At 43.8% G+C, this 19039-nt stretch overlaps 1 protein-coding gene across 1 annotated transcript in view; it reads left to right on the top strand.

Annotated features, from left to right (window-relative positions):
* The window catches only part of LOC126106141 (uncharacterized), a 138790-nt gene that overhangs the window by 78649 nt on the left and 41102 nt on the right, over positions 1–19039 (top strand). Inside the window, exon 6 of the mRNA XM_049912384.1 lies at positions 4126–4305. Coding sequence (XP_049768341.1) covers positions 4126–4305 — 180 coding nt within the window. The remainder of the gene's footprint in view (positions 1–4125; positions 4306–19039) is intronic.

Below are 19039 nucleotides of genomic sequence, written 5' to 3'. Positions count from 1 at the left end.
AATGGCTTCAGACTGGCAGGCCGAACCCATTACAGATAACTGCAGAAACAGCCTCCAGTTTTGGCCCGTCATGGAAATCCAATAGTGCCACCAGCTATTGACGTGCCACAGACACCATGTTGATGAAATGAGACCATGGTGATTAATCCATCAACAGATAAGTTGTTCAAATACTCTGAGAATCAATAATACTGATAGGTAGGAACTCACCATAAAGATGGTGCTGAGCTGCAGACAGCCACATAGAAAAGACAATCACACTCTCAAGACTAAATTTTCAGCCACATATTTTTTCAGAAAACAAGAGCACACACATATTCACACAATAATTCAGACAGCTCATGCATACATGACTGCAGTCTCCGGCCGTGCCGTCTTGTCTCTGAGACTCAGACCGAAACAAACCACTCCTCATAACTCCCTGCCTGTCGTTGGCACTGCTAGGCTAGCGGCAAGAAATGGTGGCAGCACTGACTGCAAGCTGAGGGGAGTTGTAGGATGGGGAGAAGTAGTAGTAATTCAAATTTCCTTAATATTTTCCGACGTGTTTGAAATTCCCTGATATTCCCTGTTTTCCAGAACCTGTGGCGACGCTATCTTTACTACTCATCTGAACACCAGCAAAACGTCGGTACTAGTTTGCTAAAGTACATCTAATCAATCGCAAAATACATGCATAAGCAAACTTCTCTGTTACTGCACTGCCTGCACTCCTATAAGGACCCCAAATACGAACACTCAGTCACAGGCTCAAGCAGTCACACACCAACAAGGCATACTAAACACAAAGAAAGTAGATTTACAATAGTAATAATTAACTGGGTAGGTGATGGACTATATGTTAAATTGCTAATCAGTCTGCTTTTAAGTCAAACTGGCATGATGAAATAATAAAAACTTCTGCCTCAAAAGCGCTCAATCTACGAGAATGAGGTATGTCTCTTCGAATAAAAATGATCAATAATATGAATCTAACGGGTTATGGATATATTGAAATTTCATACCATTCAATTTCCAGGAAGTTATGGTAAATGTTTTTGTATTGCAAAATTATAATACCGGTAACTTTTATGATTTCATTTTTTTTACTGTGTATATATATATATAATCTAAAAAGAAAGATGATGAGACTTACCAAACAAAAGCGCTGGCAGGTCGATAGACACACAAACAAACACAAACATACACACCAAATTCTAGCTTTCGCAACCAACGGTTGCCTCGTCAGGAAAGAGGGAAGGAGAGGGAAAGACAAAAGGATTTGGGTTTTAAGGGAGAGGGTAAGGAGTCATTCCAATCCCGGGAGCGGAAGTACTTACCTTAGTGGGAAAAAAGGACAGGTATACACTCGCACACACACACATATCCATCCGCATATACACAGACACAAGCAGACATTTGTAAAGGCAAAGAGTGAAACTCCTTTTGTCTTTCCCTGTCCTTCCCTCTTTCCTGACGAGGCAACCGTTGGTTGCGAAAGCTAGAATTTTGTGTGTATGTTTGTGTGTCTATCAACATGCCAGCGCTTTTGTTTGGTAAGTCTCATCATCTTTCTTTTTAGATACATTTTTCCCACGTGGAATGTTTCCCTCTATTATATATATATATATATATATATATATATATATATATATATATATAAAGAGGGAATCATTCCACATGGGAAAAATGTATTAAAAACAAAGATGATCTAACTTACCAAACGAAAGCGCTGGCATGTTGATAGACACACAAACATACACACAAAATTCAGGCTTTCACAACCCACGGTTGCTTCATCAGGAAAGAGGGAAGGAGAGGGAAAGACGAAAGGATGTGGGTTTTAGGGAGAGGGTAAGGAGTCATTCCAATCCCAGGAGCAGAAAGACTTACCTTAGGGGGGAAAAACGACAGGCACACACACACACACACACACACACACAGAGACAAGCAGACATTTGTAAAGGCGAAGAGTTTGGGCAGACATGTCAGTCGATGCGGAAGTACAGAGGCAAAGATATTGTTGAATGACAGGTGAGGTATGAGCGGCGGCAACTTGAAATTAGCTGAGATTGAGGCCTGGTGGGTAACCTAAAACCTCTTTCCTCATTATTGTAGCCAGCTTCATCCTGACTCACAACTTCTTCACTTTCAAAGGCCAGACATACCGACAAAGGGAACAGCCATGGGTACCAGGATGGCCCCCTCATACGCCAACCTATTTATTGATCGCTTAGAGGAAGCCTTCTTGGTTACCCTGGCCTGCCAACCCAAAGTTTGGTACGGATTTATTGATGACATCTTCATGATCTGGACTCACAGTGAAGAAGAACTCCAGAATTTGCTCTCCAATTTCAACTCCTTTTGTTCCATCAGATTCACCTGGTCCTACTCCAAATCCATGCCACTTTCCTTGACGTTGGCCTCCATCTGTCCAATGGCCAGCTTCACACATCTGTCCACATCAAACCCACCAACAAGCTACAGTACCTCCATTATGACAGCTGCCATCCATTCCACATCAAACGGTCCCTTCCCTACAGCCTAGGTCTTCGTAGCAAACGAATCTGCTTCAGTCCGGAATCCCTGAACCCATTACATCAACAACCTGAAAACAGCTTTCGCATCCCACAACTACCCTCCCAACCTGGTACAGAAGCAAATTACCAGAGCCACTTCCTCATCCCCTCAAACCCAGAACCTCCCACAGAAGAACCCCAAAAGTGCCCCACTTGTGACAGGATACTCTCTGGGACTGGATCAGATTCTGAATGTGGCTCTCCAGCAGGGATACGACTTCCTCAAATCCTGCCCTGAAATGAGATCCATCCTTCATGATATCCTTCCCACTGCACCAAGAGTGTCTTTCCGCCGTCCACCTAACCTTCGTAACCTCTTGGTTCATCCCTATGAAATCCCAAAACCACCTTCCCTACCCTCTGGCTCCTACCCTTGTAACCGCCCCCAGTGTAAAACCTGTCCCATGCATCGTCCCACCACCACCTACTCCAGTCCTGTAACCGGGAAGGTGTACACGATCAAAGCTGAGGCACATGTGAAAGCACCCACATGATTTACCAACTGACCTGCCTACACTGTGAAGCTTTCTATGTGGGAATTACCAGCAACAAACTGTCCATTCGCATGAATGGACACAGGCAGACAGTGTTTGTTGGTAATGAGGATCACCCTGTGGCTAAACATGCCTTGGTGCACGGCCAGCACATCTTGGCATAGTGTTACACTGTCCGGGTTATCTGGATACTTCCCACTAACACCAGCCTGTCAGAACTCCGGAGATGGGAACTTGCCCTTCAGTATATCCTCTCTTCCCTCTTCATTGAGTGTCATCGTAAAGAATCTCTTGTTAATGTTTTGGCTGCCATCAAACACATATTCTGAGAAGACCTACCTCTCGTTGAATACCACTGATTGTTGCAGTATATCTCTGGACTCTTCCGTCATCGCTGAGCTAAGATCACTACGTAGTAGTGGCATTCCACTTCGAATTTAATACCACTGAATTCAGTGCACTGAAGGGTTCATTCTAAACAATAAATAAATGTATTGTAGAACACAAGGGATGACCCAGGATTGGTTTAGCTGATGTGTTTTTTGGAAAAACATAGATTAGGGGCAACAGTCAGCACATGCACTATTTTATGTATGAGAGGCATTCAATGAGTAACGCAACACTTTTTTTTTCTAAAAGCAGATTGGTGTTATTCAAGATTCCAATACACATTATTCCTTGTTGTGATGACAGATGCCTTACCCAACGACTCACCATGCTTTCGTTCACTGGTAGACATTCTGCAAGCACCTATGAATATCTGCGATGATGTGATTTTCTGTCAAACGAAACTTAGTGACAGCTCTGTGCTTCGAGTGTAGTTCCGTTACAGACAACATTTTGAAGGCAACATATAGTTGCACCAGCTATTGGAACTTCATGAAACTATAAGGGCTGAAGCGGTAATGTTTGACGATCCCAAAACAAATTCCGCATTTTCTTCAACCGAAATAGCCCCAGAAAAAAGTAGTGTAGCATCACTTATTCAACACCCATCGTAAAAACAGTACAAAATAGATGCAGGTCTACCACTGTGTTGCAGTTATATGTTTAAGACTCATGTCTGTTTTCAGGTGCGCAGCATGCTCTTACACGGGAAGATCAGAACAGCAGGAAAAGGAAGGACTCTTTCGCAGAAGGGGAAGAAAGTGAAGCCCAAATATGTTCATCCACAATGGTCAAGGATTCGTCCTCCAGCACATGGACTTTTGTGGGGAGAGAGCCACATACCTAGCTGTGCCACAGAGATCCTGGTTGGGTAGATTGATGGCATCACCAGTTTCTGCACTGTGATATAGTGACGAGTATATGCCACTCTCGTCACTATACTTCAAGTGCCACGGTTGTGTTTGGCTACTGTAACTGATGTCACTCTCATTGCTATACTTCAAGCAGGTGTGCTGCGGTTGTGTCTGGCTACTGCAACTGGCGGCTGTTGAAGACCACGTTACCCTCTACCCGGAGTGGAGTGGAGTACCTCCAAGTACACATGGCAGAAGCAAGCCATTAATGTCTGTTTTCCTCTGGCCACCAGGTCAGGTGTTCAAATATTGATGCGTGGACCCAAGACGGTTAGTGAATACTGACAGGAGTAGTCCCCTTCACAATGCAGTTACGACCATGTGAAAAATATCAGGTCATAAAGCTTGCGACATGTTTCTAGGAAGACTGCTTGTTTGAGACAGAAAGAAAAAAAACACACTCATGTATATACATAGTAACTCCACATATTATAATATCTGCAGTTATACCCGTTATGTCATGTACAAACAACGTTCTGGAGCTAATCAGAAAGGCAAACACATGCTGTGAAATAAGTAACCTAGTGTGGGCTAAGGCCAACGTGGGCATACACTGCACTGAAATTATAGGTCAGCTACAAAACAAAGCACAGGATGGGACTCCTTTCTTCTACAGGCTGGATGCACAATAACAGGCAGTACTTCACTCAATGGTGGTTTGATCAGGAACAGAAAATGGCAAACATTGTGATACATTCAGATCATCCATTCCAACATATAACTTGTACATTCATTGTTTCTGGTCTTGAAGACTAATGACCTCCTTCGTTAGCATGCTAGCATATGGCCAGTGCATGGTACAAATAAAGTGATATTTATAGACTAACAACAAAATTCTCCTTAATGCACAGAACATAAAAAGGAAATGGGAAATCATTTACTACTTGGATGTTCCAAGTATTCAAAAACAACACACAGAACTATATAGTGCAATATCAAAGAGCACATTTCCATTGCCACCCAGAGTGGTGGATATTTTAAGCAGGTTTTCGACACTGCCATGCATTCAGCAGTAGGAACATATCTTTTTCAAACAAGACTGTGTGTGAAAACTAGTATTTTTCATGTAAATGCTAACACTGTGGCCGGCTGGGGTGGCTGAGCAGTTGTAGGAGCTACAGTCTGGAACCGCGCAACTGCTACGGTCGCAGGTTCGAATCCTGCCTTGGGCATGGATGTGTGTGATGTCCTTAGGTTAGTTAGGTTTAAGTAGTTCTAAGTTCTAGGGGACTGATAACCTCAGAAGTTAAGTCCCATAGTACTCAGAGCCATTTGAACCGTTTTGAACTAACACAGTGCAACATAATGGCTGAATTGCAACTATAAGGAACAGCCATATGGAAACAAGACTGATGGATAAACAGGGTAAGTAAACTGTTTGTTATTTTAAAGATAATCATAATAACTGTATATATTTACCCCACTGTGCGACAAGGTCGTCAGTGTATTCAAGGAAAAATATTTGCGGCTGCCTACAGAACCATGAGTGTACTCAGGCGTGCAGCTTTTCATCCAAAGCATATCAGCAGCCGTGAATTTATCTCTTTTGGACTCCAAAACTATGAAATGGCATGGGGAGACATCTGGACTGTGTGGGCGATGTGTAAGGGCTTCCCAGCGAAACATTTTCCTGTGTACTCTTAACAACCTTGGTGACATATAGGGTTAAATATCATTTTTACTCTTACCAACAGATTCAACAAGCGCAAAACTGAAGGTGGGACAATAATGTACTTTGTGTCATTTTTACATGCCGCGACCTTCCTACATTCACACCACCATTATATCCGCTAAGGGTGTGTTTCAGCAACAGCATGCTTTCCATATATTAAGATGTGTAAGTGAACCAAGACCATTTGAAGTTATTCCAGGCGTACCAGAGCTTTGCTGGAACAAACACACGCACATATTTTTATAAGTATAGACTTGTCACTGAAATTACTAAGAAGTATAGTCAGAATAAATGTTGATGCGACATTAAGAGGAAACTAATAGGCAGCCCAATTTCTCGCTGATTAAACTGTTGCATGCTGTAGGACACATAAGCACTAGGAACTCTTACATATACCAGGCAGTGGCATTAACACCCACTCCTTCATGTATTGATTTGATCCAGCAATGCAGTATTTTGCTCAAAACCACTCATAGAGACCAAAATATAAAATTGAATTCAGCAGTGTTCCCCTGTATTTTTGATGGGCTTGAATAAAGGTACAATAATTAATTTTGTTCAGACCTCAAGAATTTAAATTTTTATTTATGTTACACTGAAAACTTACAGAAGCATGTTTAATCTGCTGTTGGTAATTTGAATATTATAGGTTAACCCATATGATCAATTCCAGTTGCCATGTTTGCAGAATATTTAACAACCATTTCTGATTCTAGGGACGTAAATATTTTCGTATCAGGAAAACGAGAAAAAATAGTACAACAACCCAAATGATTGTAAGGAGAAACTGCCTGGTAGGATTTTGCACAGAGCATAATTTGATCCTTGTTAACAATTGGTTTAGGAATCAGAAAAAAGCTTGTATTCCTCAATTTTATCTGGCGACACCGGAAAGTTTCAGGCAGATGGCAAAATGGTAAGACAGGGATTTCTATATCAGATTTTTAACTGTAAATGATTTACAATGGTAGACATGCACCTTCACTGTAATATATTGTTTATGACCTGCAGACTAAAACTGAAGAAGTGACCAAAAATGTAGGAAATTATGGATATGGGTACTGGATAAGTTAAAATATCAGGGATTGTTGAGAGTTTCGAAGGGAGAATTACACAACATTTAACTGAAACAGGGAAAAGGATTACAACAGAAGAAAACTGGGTACCTTTCACAGATGATATGGCAGAAGCAAAATGCGACCTAACAGGCAAAAAGGCAAAGTGCGGTAGAAACATTTTGATAACAAGAGATATTTAATAAAACAGATGAAAAGAGAAAAATATAAAATTGCAGCTGATGAACCAGGGAAAAAGTTTTACAGGCTTGTAAAAGCTGAGACTGAAAGAAAGTGAAAATGGCAAAGCACGATTGGCCAGAGGAAAAATTCAAAACTGTTAAAACCTGCATGATTATGGGAAGGGTAGGTGTCAACGATAGGAAAACTAAGAGACATTTGCAGATAAGTGAAACACATGCATGAGTAACAACAGCTTGGATGACAAGCAGGTTTTAAGCAAAGAAGGGAAGGCAGGAGGAATACACAGAGGGTCTATATAAGGTACAATTTTATGGAATGGGAAAAGGAAGCAGATGAAGGTGAGGTAGAAGATGTGATACTGCTACAAAAATTTAGCAGAGGAGCATGTGGCGTCTCTGGTGCAGAGCACCCTATCTTCGTGACTTTGCTTCTTTGGACTGTTTTCCTTTCGGCACGTAACTCGTTCTACTGCCATGTTTGTTATATATCAGTGATTAATAAATGCGTATTCGATACTTAGTGTATGTTATCTCCAACAGATCCTAAGTGACAACCACTGTCTCATCGTGAGTTATTTTGTGCTTGTTTTCGTTATTTATGAACTTCGTGTGCCAGCCCACATTGTTTTCGCCACAGTGGATCTACCAGTGACTTTTGGTACACTGCGCCCCACCAACTCTGCCGACTGCGACCATGTGTGGACATGTGCATCTAATCTGAACTTGGTTAAAAGTGAACAGTTATCTACACCTGGCCACACCAGTGGCCACCTAACCTTATCCAGCTCAACAAGGACGTCCTTCCAGTTAAAGACATTGTGGTTTATCCTTCACGTACACTGTTACCTTGTGTAATCCAAAGTTTATTTTTTGACTGCAATAATTGTTTATTGCCAGAGCTTTTCAGTAAGTCAACATTTTTTTTTTTACTATGAGATGGGATAGCAGAGCGAGATTTTATTTTGAAGAGGTTAAAATTTCCTGAAGGTGATCTGTATACACCTACTATTATAAAGGACTTATTATGAAATACTACTTTTGTTGCACAAGCTTCGAAGCGCTGCTCTGAGCAAAATGCTTAGTGGTCACCCAATATGCATTTCCGATGCCTGGTTGCTCAGCAATATATATATATATATATATATATATATATATATATATATATATATATATATATATATAATGTCGTTGTATATATGGTTCTCAGGCAAGACGTCGGATGTCATCGTGAAAACTCACCAATATTTCATCAGCGCAACTGGTCAACATCTTCAGGTGCGACGAACACACTGCTAAGGCCTGACAGGAGCCCCCTATTTATGCCAGTCTTAGGCAGGAAGTGTGCATGCGTGGAGGCGCCAAATTCTATGGCCAATAGCGACGATATCAACTGATAGCTGGAAGGACAGCAATGCCACCTGCAAGACGAAGAACCGAAGACTTTGGTGCATGCGCGGAGGCTGCCGCTGCTGCTCTGCGCTGCCATCGGCCGCCCCAGCGACCTCTGTTGGAAGCAACAAGCAGAAGTGTGCGTCCATGTTGGCGCGTGACCATCCTCCTGTTGTCAACAGAATATTTATGTTGCTGGAGCAACCAGAGAAGTCTGCAGTGGCCGGGCATTGTCTCAGTACAGGCCATTCTATGAATTATCAACACACCAAGAGCCTCGCGTCGACGAGTTCGTACTGGGACAGTGTTATTAAGGAAGCAGTGGAAATACGTGGCTCGGCGAATCTTGCAAAAGAACTCGGTGGGGGGGGGGGGGGAGGGGAGAAGAGAGGCAGAGAGAGGTTAGGTGAGCAGAAAACAGGATGGAAGGGGGGAAAGAGGGAGCCTGGGGAAAGGACAGAGGAAAGGAGGGGAAGATGAGGACCAGAGTTGATAGGAGAGATAAATGGAGAGAGGGCATCATCTGGGAGGGGATGCGGTTTTTGGTCTCAGGACAATTGTAAATGGATTTTTCCCATCCCATGTGGTACGACCTCGCCATGGAGGAAGGGCCTGCCTAAGCAACAGTGCCACAAATGTTGAGTACCACACATGTGCAGTCATGTACATTGAACAGAACGGATGGTGTAATGTGCAGTTCGAACTACAGTTGTCGTATGGCGAGTAATCTGTCATTTTGGGATGACCCCATTTACGTTACGACACTTGCAGTGCCATTATTCGGTAAAATTTTCGTTAATTCTTTTGTTCAGTAAATTTCTTGCTGCATCAAAAATATCCTGCTGAAATTTGACGTTATTCTGTGCAATGATTCTCTTCCTACATTGTTTTTAAACTGGAACATTGATTGTGGGCGTCCTGTATTTAAGGTTGCGCACTAAATTTTTGAGCGTCCTGTGTGTACAGGGTGAACAGCAATAAAACCGACAAACTGCAGGGACGGATTACTGACTGGAAGTGAGGAAAAAAAAAAGACCTATGAACGTGTATCCGGTAATGCATCGTGCCACAGTAGATGGCGCTGAGGAATGAAAGTTCCTCTGACCACGTGCCGTGTGTTGCAGGTTGTGTGATTGACGCACCGAGCTGTAAACAGCAGAATTGTCCGGTATCCATGTCGGGAACAAGCGGAGATGGTGTTTGTGTATGGGCAAGCAGATGGAAACGGTCTAGAGGCAGCACGGGTATACCAATACAAGTGCCGTCACAGAGACCAACCACGTAAAAACGCTTAAAGCCGTCTGTATGATCATGGATTACAACATATTTGCGGGCCGCTTGCCTGAATTTGTGCTAGGGTTCGTCACAAAATTCTGTAGAACTCGTTCCTCCAAATCTGGTGTACGCACAGTCTGCTGTCTTCCTGCACGTTCGTCTGTCTGAAAAGACCCGTGATCACACAAACGCCCAGAAAGGACTTTAAATGTTGCGCGAAGTGGTTGGTGTCTGTGAGGGTACTTGTTTTGGTATAGCCGTTCTGCCTCTCCACCGTTTCCATCTGCTTGGCCATACACAAACACCATCTCGGCTTGCTCCTACGTAAATACCGGACCATTCTGCTCTTTACAGTACGCTGCGTCGCTGCGTCAATCACACAGTCTTCAACACAACAAAAAACAGATGGCAAGTGATCAGAGTAACGTTCGTTCGTCAGCGCCATCCACCGTGGCACGATGCATTACCGGACACATGTTCACAGGACCATGTTTCCTTCATTTCCAGTCAGAAATCTGTCCCTGTACATAAGTCCACTGATATTTTTAAAAAAGGTGAGAGTATTCGCTCTATTCCTCTCCGTCTGTAGACCTATTGCCTAGAAGCTCTTAAAATTAAATATGGTGTACATTGCTAGAGGGTATTTCAGGTTTTTTAATGAACACTTTCAGTCAGGAGACGTTGAGGATCCAATGGTTCTCACCGTTTCTGAAAGAAGCAGTTCCACTGCATTACGATAGTAGCGAATCACTGTGGTTTCTGGGCAGAAAAATGCTGAATGAACATCAGCAACTTCTTAATCAGCATCAGCGCTTTGTTACCGTTAAAAGCCATGACATCATCGCATCCGGCCACGTGCACTGAGGCCGTTCCAGGAATTCTGACGTCAGCATCGGCACTTTGTTATCACCACTGCCACTCCCCAAACCACACCTTCCGCTCCCTACGCACATTTATTAAGTAGAATTTTACATTACAGTTTACAAATAATTATTCATCTGAAGCAATAGATTTGCAATCGATCTCGAAATTATGAAAAGTGCTTTCACGAGTTCATCAAAATTACACTGAACTGCCAAAAATTAAAGGATAGTGATATACATATGATATGAAAAGGTTTCCGATGTGGTTATGGTTGCACGATGGTAATTAGTAGAATGTGTACGCAGAATGGTAGTTGGAGCTAGACGCATGGGAGTTTCCAATTCGGAAATCGTTAGGGAATTCAGTATTCCGAGGTCCACAGTTTTAAGAGTGTCCTAAGAAAACCAAAGTTCAGAGATTGGCTCTCACCACGGACAACGCAGTGGCCGACGGTCTTCACCGACAGCAGCGACCCTTGTATGTGATCAAAAGTATCCGAACACCACCCAAAACATACGTTTTTCATATTAGGTGCATTGTGCTGCCACCTACTGTCAGGTACTCCATATCAGCGGCCTCAGTAGTCATTTGACATCGTGAGAGAGCAGAATGAAGCGCTCCGCGGAACTCACTTACTTCGAACGTGGTCAGGTGATTGGGTGTCACTTGTGTCATACGTCTGTACGCTACATTTCCACACACCTAAACATCCTTAGGTTCACTGTTTCCAATGTGATAGTGAAGTGGAAACGTGAAGGGACACGTACAGCACAAAAGCGAACAAGCCGACCTCGTCTGTTGAAGAGGGTCGTGATGTGTAATACGCAAACATCTATCCAGACTATCACACAGGAATTGCAAACTGCATAAGGATCCACTGCAAATACTATGACAGCTAGGCTGGAGATGGTAAAACTTGGATTTCATGGTCGCGCGGCTGCTCATAAGCCACACATCACGCCAGTAAATGTCAAACGACGCCTCGCTTGGTGTAAGGAGCTTAAACACTGGACGACTGAACACTGGAAAAACGTTGCGTGGAGTGACGAATCACGGTACACAATGTGGCGATACGATGGCAGGGTGTGGATACGCCGAATACCCGGTGAACGTCATCTGCCAGCGTGTGTAGTGCCAAAAGTAAAATTCGGAGGCGGTGGTGTGGTCGCGTTTTTCATGGGGGTGGGGGGCTTGCACCCCTTGTTGTTTTGCGTGGCACTATCACAGCACAGGGCTACATTGATGTTTTAAGCACTTTCTTGCTTCCCACTGTTGAAGGAGCAATTCGGGGATGGCGATTGCACCTTTCAACACGATCGAGCACCTGTTCACAATCCACGGCCTGTGGCGCAGTGGTTACACGACAATAACATCCCTGTAATGGACTGTCCTGAATCCTATAGAACATCTTTGGGATGTTTTGGAACGCCGACTTCGTGCCAGGCCTCACCGACCGACATCGATACCTCTCCTCAGGGCAGCGCTCCGTGAAGAATGGGCTGCCATTCGCCAAGAAACCTTCCAGCACCTGACTGATCATATGCCTGCGAGAGTGGAAGCTGTCATCAAGGCTAAGGGTGGGCCAACACCATATTGAATTCCAGCATTACCGATGCAGGGCTCCACGAACTTTTAAGTCATTATCAGGCAGGTATCCGGATACTTTTGATCACATTGTGCATCAGTGCTAAGAGGAAACAGCAATGCAGAAATCCCTCCTACCAACTCTAACCCCATCTTCCTCCCCCCTACTAAGCCCCTGAGCGGTTTTCCCCCTCCGACAACCCCTCCCTCTTTTGTGTCTCTGCACTCCATCCTGCCTTGTCTTCCCCCTTGATCTCCCACCCCACCTGTCTCCTGCCTCCTGGATCCTCTCGATGTTCGGCTACTTGGAGATCATTTCAACCATTCATCGACGCTAAGTTCCCAAACAACAATCGAATTTTTGTGGATGACAATTCGTCAGGTTTTCGCGACTGTTTGAAGAACATTCTGGACTATTTGAGCGAATGGTTTGACCACCAGATCGCCAGGCATGGATCTCAGATCGCCTGACATGGATCCTATCGAAAATTTGTGGGACATAATTGAGAGGTCAGTTTTTGCACGAAATCCTGCACCTGCAACACTCTCGCAATTATGGACGACTATAGAGTCAGCACGGCTCAATATTTCTGTAGGGTACTTCGTACGACTTGTTGAGTTTTTAATGTAACTAAACATTTTCTTAAAAAATTTCATCATTCATTCCACTCCCATAGGTGTTCAGTTTCCAGAAACTGTGATACACGTGTTCTTTTATTTCCAACCGAGAACCCAAATATAATTTTTTACAGGTTTAGCTTTGATAATGCTTTCATAAACTTATGAAATTTTCCATCCACTATTTCACTCAGTTAGGGCACTGAACTTCCAAACAACACGGTTTTTTCTTAATTGCCAACCGAGATGTCATACCAGTTTTCATAGATGAAACTTCAAACATTCTTTGGTAGTTCTTTAATAATTGTTTGTTTTCAAAAAAATTTCGCACATTTTTTACGCCATTAGTAGTTGAATTTTCAAAAATGCTGAAACGCTTGTTTCTTTATTTCTGACCGAGACACCAAATACCAGTTTTGGTAGCGCTAGCATCAAAATTGCCTTAACAGCGAGTATTTTCAAAAAAATCTTTCATCCACTATTTCACTCTTGTAGAGGTGGTATTTCCTAAAAATACCTTCTTAAACGACGGATACAGTATAAGAACAACATCCTCTCCTAATTTCACGTTTCGGGCATTAACGTTTTGGGCTGCGCGTTAATGAGTCAGTGAGTCGGGACGTAGCCTATTATAAACTATGTGATAAAAAGTATCCGGACACCCCAAAAAACATACGTTTTTCATATTAGGTGGATTGTGCTGCTACCTTCTGCCAGGTACTCCATATCAGCGACCTCAGTAGTCATTAGACATCGTGAGAGAGAAGAATGGAACGCTCTGCGGATCTCACGGACTTCCAACTTGGTCAAGTGATTGGGTGCCACTTGCGTCATACGTGTGTATGCGAGATTTGCACACTCCTAAACATCCCTAGGTCCACTGTTTCCGATGTGATAGTGAAGTGAAACCGTGAAGGAACATTTACAGCACAAAAGCGTACAGCCGACCTCGTCTGTTGACTGACGGAGACCGTCTACTGTTGAAGAGGGTCGTAATGTGTAATAGGCAGAGATCTATCCAGACCATCACACAGGAATTGCAAACTGCATCAGGATCCACTGCAAGTACTATGACAGATGGGAAGTGAGAAAAGTTGGATTTCATGGTTGAGCGGCTGCTCATAAGCCACACATCACGCCGGTAAATGCCAAACGTTGCCTCGCTTGGCGTAAGAAACGTAAACATTGGACTATTAAACAGTGCTGAAACGTTGTGTTGAATGAGGAGAATCACGGTACTGAATGTGGCGATCCGATGGCAGGGTGTGGGTATGCCGAATACCCGGTGAACTTCATCTGCCAGCGTGTGTAGTGCCAACAGTAAAATTCGAAGGCGGTGGTGTTATTATGTGATCGTGTTTTTCATAGACGGGGCTTGCACCACTTGTTTTGCGTGGACAGGCCTACATTGGTGTTTTAAGCACCTTATTGCTTCCCACTGTTGAAGAGCAATTCGGGGATGGCGAGTGCACCTTTCAACACGATCGAGCACCCGTTCATAATGCACGGCCTGTGTCAGAGTGGTTACACGACAATAACAACTCTGTAATGGACTGGCCTGCACAGAGTTCTGACCTAAATCCTATAGAACACCTTTGGGAGGTTTTGGAACGCCGACTTCGTGCCAGGCCTCACCGACCGACATCGATACCTCTTCTCAGTGCAGCTCTCCATGAAGAATGGGCTTCCATTCCCCAAGAAACCTTCCAGCACCTGTCTGAACATATGCCTGCGAGAGTGGAAGCTGTCATCAAGGCTAAGGGTGAGTCAACAAGATATTTAATTCCAGCATTACCGATGGAGGGCGCCAAGTGTCCGGATACGTCTGATCACATAGTGTATATACACCGATGAGTCAAAATATTGCGACCACCTGTTCCATATCCTGTTGGTCCAGTATGTAAACACAATACAGCAGCGATTGTGTTTTGCATGTATTCTGCAAGTCCTTGGCAGAATTCCAGAAGTATGTGGCACCAGATATTTACGTACCGGTCTAGCAATTCCCGCAAATTACGGGATGGTGATATGCAGGCCCTTAGCTGGTGACCGATATGTGTTCCATTTGGTACAGATCAGGCATATTTGCTGGCCAAGACATCAATGTCACTATAATGTCCTCAAACCGCTGTAGCACTATTGTGACCTTGAAACACGAACAGTTATCCTACTGAAATATGTCATCGTGGTAGGGGGACACATCAAGTAAGAAGCGATGCAGTTGGTCTGCAATAATATTCACATAGTTCAGTGCTGTCATGATGGCTTCGATTATCACCACAGATCCAATGGAAGTCCGACCTAGTGTACCCCACAGCATAATTCCGCCCTCACTGGCCTGCATCTGTGGCGTGGTGCATGTTTCGTGCAGGCGTTTGCCTGGAAGGTGGCGTAACAAGAAATGCGACTGATTCGGTAGGAGTCACATTTCTATTGATCAACGGTGAAAGCTCAGTGATGTTGTGCCCATTGTAATCGTAACTGACGATGTCGCTGGGTCAGCACGGGAACACGTACAGAGCGTATGATGTGGACCTCCATGTTCAACTATGCCCTTTGAACGGTGTGTTGCCGGCCGCTGAGGGGAGCGGTTCTGCCTCGGACATGGTTGTGTGTGTGATGTCCTTAGGTCAGTTACGTGTACGTAGTTCTACGTCTAGGGGACTACAGTGCTTAGAGCCATTTTTTGAATGGTGTGCGAAACACTTGCGCCTGCACCGGCATTGTGCCCTGTCGCCAGGTCTGCCACAGGTCGCTGCCTATCGTGGATTACACAGTGGGGGATCCTCCGACTCCTACGTTTTGTGATGGGACGTGGTCGTCCAGTACCACGCCGCCTACTCGTTGTTTCACCAGCCTTCAACCACTTTCCATAGCTGCCCGGGACAGCACTATGCCAACAGGCGACCGGCTCCGTAGTTTCAGAGATTCTCTTTTCCAGCCGCAGAGCCATAACAATGTGCCCTTTTTCAAAATCGACCAATGCATTTCCGCGTATTGGTCGGTATTTCCGTTGTAATGATTACCCATTCGTCTCCCTTCGTCTTAAAGCCTTTCCTCACTGCGTCACATGCCCGCAAAACCACCAGGAGGGATTCAGCTTCGCAGTGGGCAGTGGTCATAATGTTTTACCTCAACACTGTATAGAATCGGCAATAAGTGATGCGAAAAAATAAAATTTAAAAGTTATCTGACTAATGTCACTTGACAGGGAGTGAGAAGAAGGAAAAGACTGGTAAATACGTAGTAATAGAATGAAAGAGGACTACCCAATTTTGTGAAAATACACCAAATTCTGTATCAGTACATCAAGAACTTTTCTAAAACAATAGTAAAGGAACAAAAGAGCTGCAATATTTTATAACAAGTCGCCAAACAAGTCATACAAGTGTTTGTTTCTAAAAGAAACTTCCTCGTCCAACAAACCAAGAGTTGTTTTTTATGATGAGCATAAATTTCAAATACGTCGAGGGTATCTAATAAGTGCTCTTTAATGGTGTTATGTAAAATTTTTAGCTTGTCTTGAATAGCACCGCCAGGATGTTTACTTTGTGTTGTGCTGGCCAAAAAGTGAATTGTTGCAAGCAGCCCCAGTTGTATGTTCTTCAAAACGAATGAAGAAACTACGACCAGTTTTCGCTGTAAAGGAATAGTTTTCGCTATAAAGGAATGAGTTTAGACAAATGGTGGGAAACTTGCAGAGTTGCACGCTGGGAGAAGAACTGAAAAGGTGATGGCGGCCTCTGTCAGAAGACCGGAAGAAAGCACTGGCTGAATGGGCTCGGAAGATGCCGACAGCACGCCAAAGCTGGCAGACGAACAAGAGCACAATGTGGAAAATAGTGTTGATCGTGAACGCGTAGTCCACAGTAGCTCAACTGCAGCGATATTAAAAAACTGGCCAGGTGCGAGTAGGACTCGCGCACTGAGGATTCTGTGCAAACTTAATTCGTGCAACCCCGGAATCGAGAACTGAACGATTTTTGTCTGTTTTACATGTAGATACTGGCAAAGTACCGGTACTGGGAATTCCAAGAAGGTATCAAAATCGCTACAATAGTTCTTCAAACTAGCTCGAACATACAAAAAGAAGCGAGGAGGAGTCTTCAGTTAATACGAGAGCAAATCAGGAAGTCTTTGCCTCTGGTTTTTTTTTAAAGCCGGTTTACGGCTGGAGCAAGGGACGAACGCCTATCGCGATCTACCGGGAATTGCAGTCCACATGCCACATGTGGGGAAAACTGTCTTGCTTTGAGAACTTGAGGTGGTGGTGTTGTGACGGCCGTGAAGTCTGACAATAAGCGATTGGGGAGTTCCACGTTCGTCTCTGTTTGACAGCAACATCTCCTGAGTTGATGCAATGGTGAAAGCAGACCGGCGCGTGCGCATCACGTGTGAGGGCAGCCGTCAGGCGAAGGCGCCGAGGGATTCTCCATTTGGGCAAGGTGACTCTGCTCTACGACAATGCGAGACCACATGTGGCAAACAGAACTGCCGAAAAGATCTGGGCGTTTCACTGGGAGATGCAGGACCACCCACCATACAGTCCACACCTCGCTCCCAGTGATTTCCACGTTTTCGGGCCGCTGAAGAAATTCCTGACAGGACAGTGATTCACTAGTAACGATGAAACCAAGATAGCAAGATGTGTAAAAGTAGTGTAATGCACTTAGAATAGGATGCATATTTCTATACCTTACTATGCCTAGTAAAAAATAGAGGACAAGAGTTTCCAATTTGCTTTGGTAGATGCAGAAAATTTAGTAACATATTTTTCATCTGCCTACGAAAACATGACTGCAACTTACAATTTACGTTTGCATGCGGTAATTCTCATCTACGACCCTTCTGACGCATGATGAATGCAGCCTACGTTCTAGAGGCAAAAACATCCTTTTTATGGGATAGAATTACAAAGTAAGAATTTTCAGACTTTCTACTCTACTTGTAGTCTACTGTGGAACCTTGCTTCTTGCTACATTTCATGATTCTAGGTCAATGGGGTACTGCAGATTTTATGAGTGGGTTTTGAGTCTCAAAATTGTGGCGTAAATGGCAGTATCTTTCGATTGCATTGAAAGAAGCTTCAAACTTTTACAACGCCAAGGCACCATGGTCTTTAGTATGTGACATAAATTTCAATTTGATATGCCACACTGTTCCCGAGAAAAAGGGGTCTTGAAAGACGGACAGACATACAGATCTATGAAAAATGATAAAAAAGTGTTATTTTAGTGTAATACTTAACAATTTTAGGGTTTTTTCCTTTACTTGTACCGTAAAATTTGCTTGTTGCCACATTTCATGATGAGTGAGTTTTCGAGTATCCAAATATGTCACGTAAGCTGTCGCATCGTTTGTTTGAAGTGACATACAAACTCAAAAATTTTTACACCGTTAAGGGATCACAGACATTAGTATTTCTAAAAATTTGAATTTGCTACATCCATATATTTAAGAGAAAAAGGGGTCTTAACAGGAGGAGAGACAAACAGGTAAAAAGAAAAAAAAACGACAAAAAATAATTTTTCGTGTTATGTACTTATGAACTAACAATTTTCGGACCTTTTTCTTTTCTTGTACTGTTAAACCTTGCTCATTGCCAAATCTCGTGATTCCAGGTCAACAGTTGCTCTACCATGTAAGCTACCCAAGCGCGAATCACGCCCCGTCCTCACAGCTACACTTCTGCCAGTACCTGCAATTGCCCGCGAAAGGCAAATGTCCCGAGTTCGAGTCTCGGTCTGGCACACAGTTTTGATCTGCCAGGAAGTTCCAGTTGACCGCCAGTTTAGAACTTTCATGCCCACGTCGTGGCTGCTCTCCACAAGTTCTTCACTTGTCACAAACTTCCGTCGCAGTCTCACAAGGAATAGATCGCTTGCCTTCGAGGACTCTCCCGGGACTGCCGGTTCTATTATGCCAACCCAGGGTGTAAGCAGTTGTGTGGCTCGGCCGTCGTTCACGACGATACCCTGCGAACAGATCTGTTGAAGCAGAAGGATCCCTCCTCGGACGCGTGTCTG

This window comes from Schistocerca cancellata, chromosome 10 (genome assembly GCF_023864275.1).
Source record: "Schistocerca cancellata isolate TAMUIC-IGC-003103 chromosome 10, iqSchCanc2.1, whole genome shotgun sequence".
Lineage (NCBI taxonomy): Eukaryota > Metazoa > Arthropoda > Insecta > Orthoptera > Acrididae > Schistocerca > Schistocerca cancellata.
This window is presented reverse-complemented; position numbering and strand designations above follow the sequence as displayed.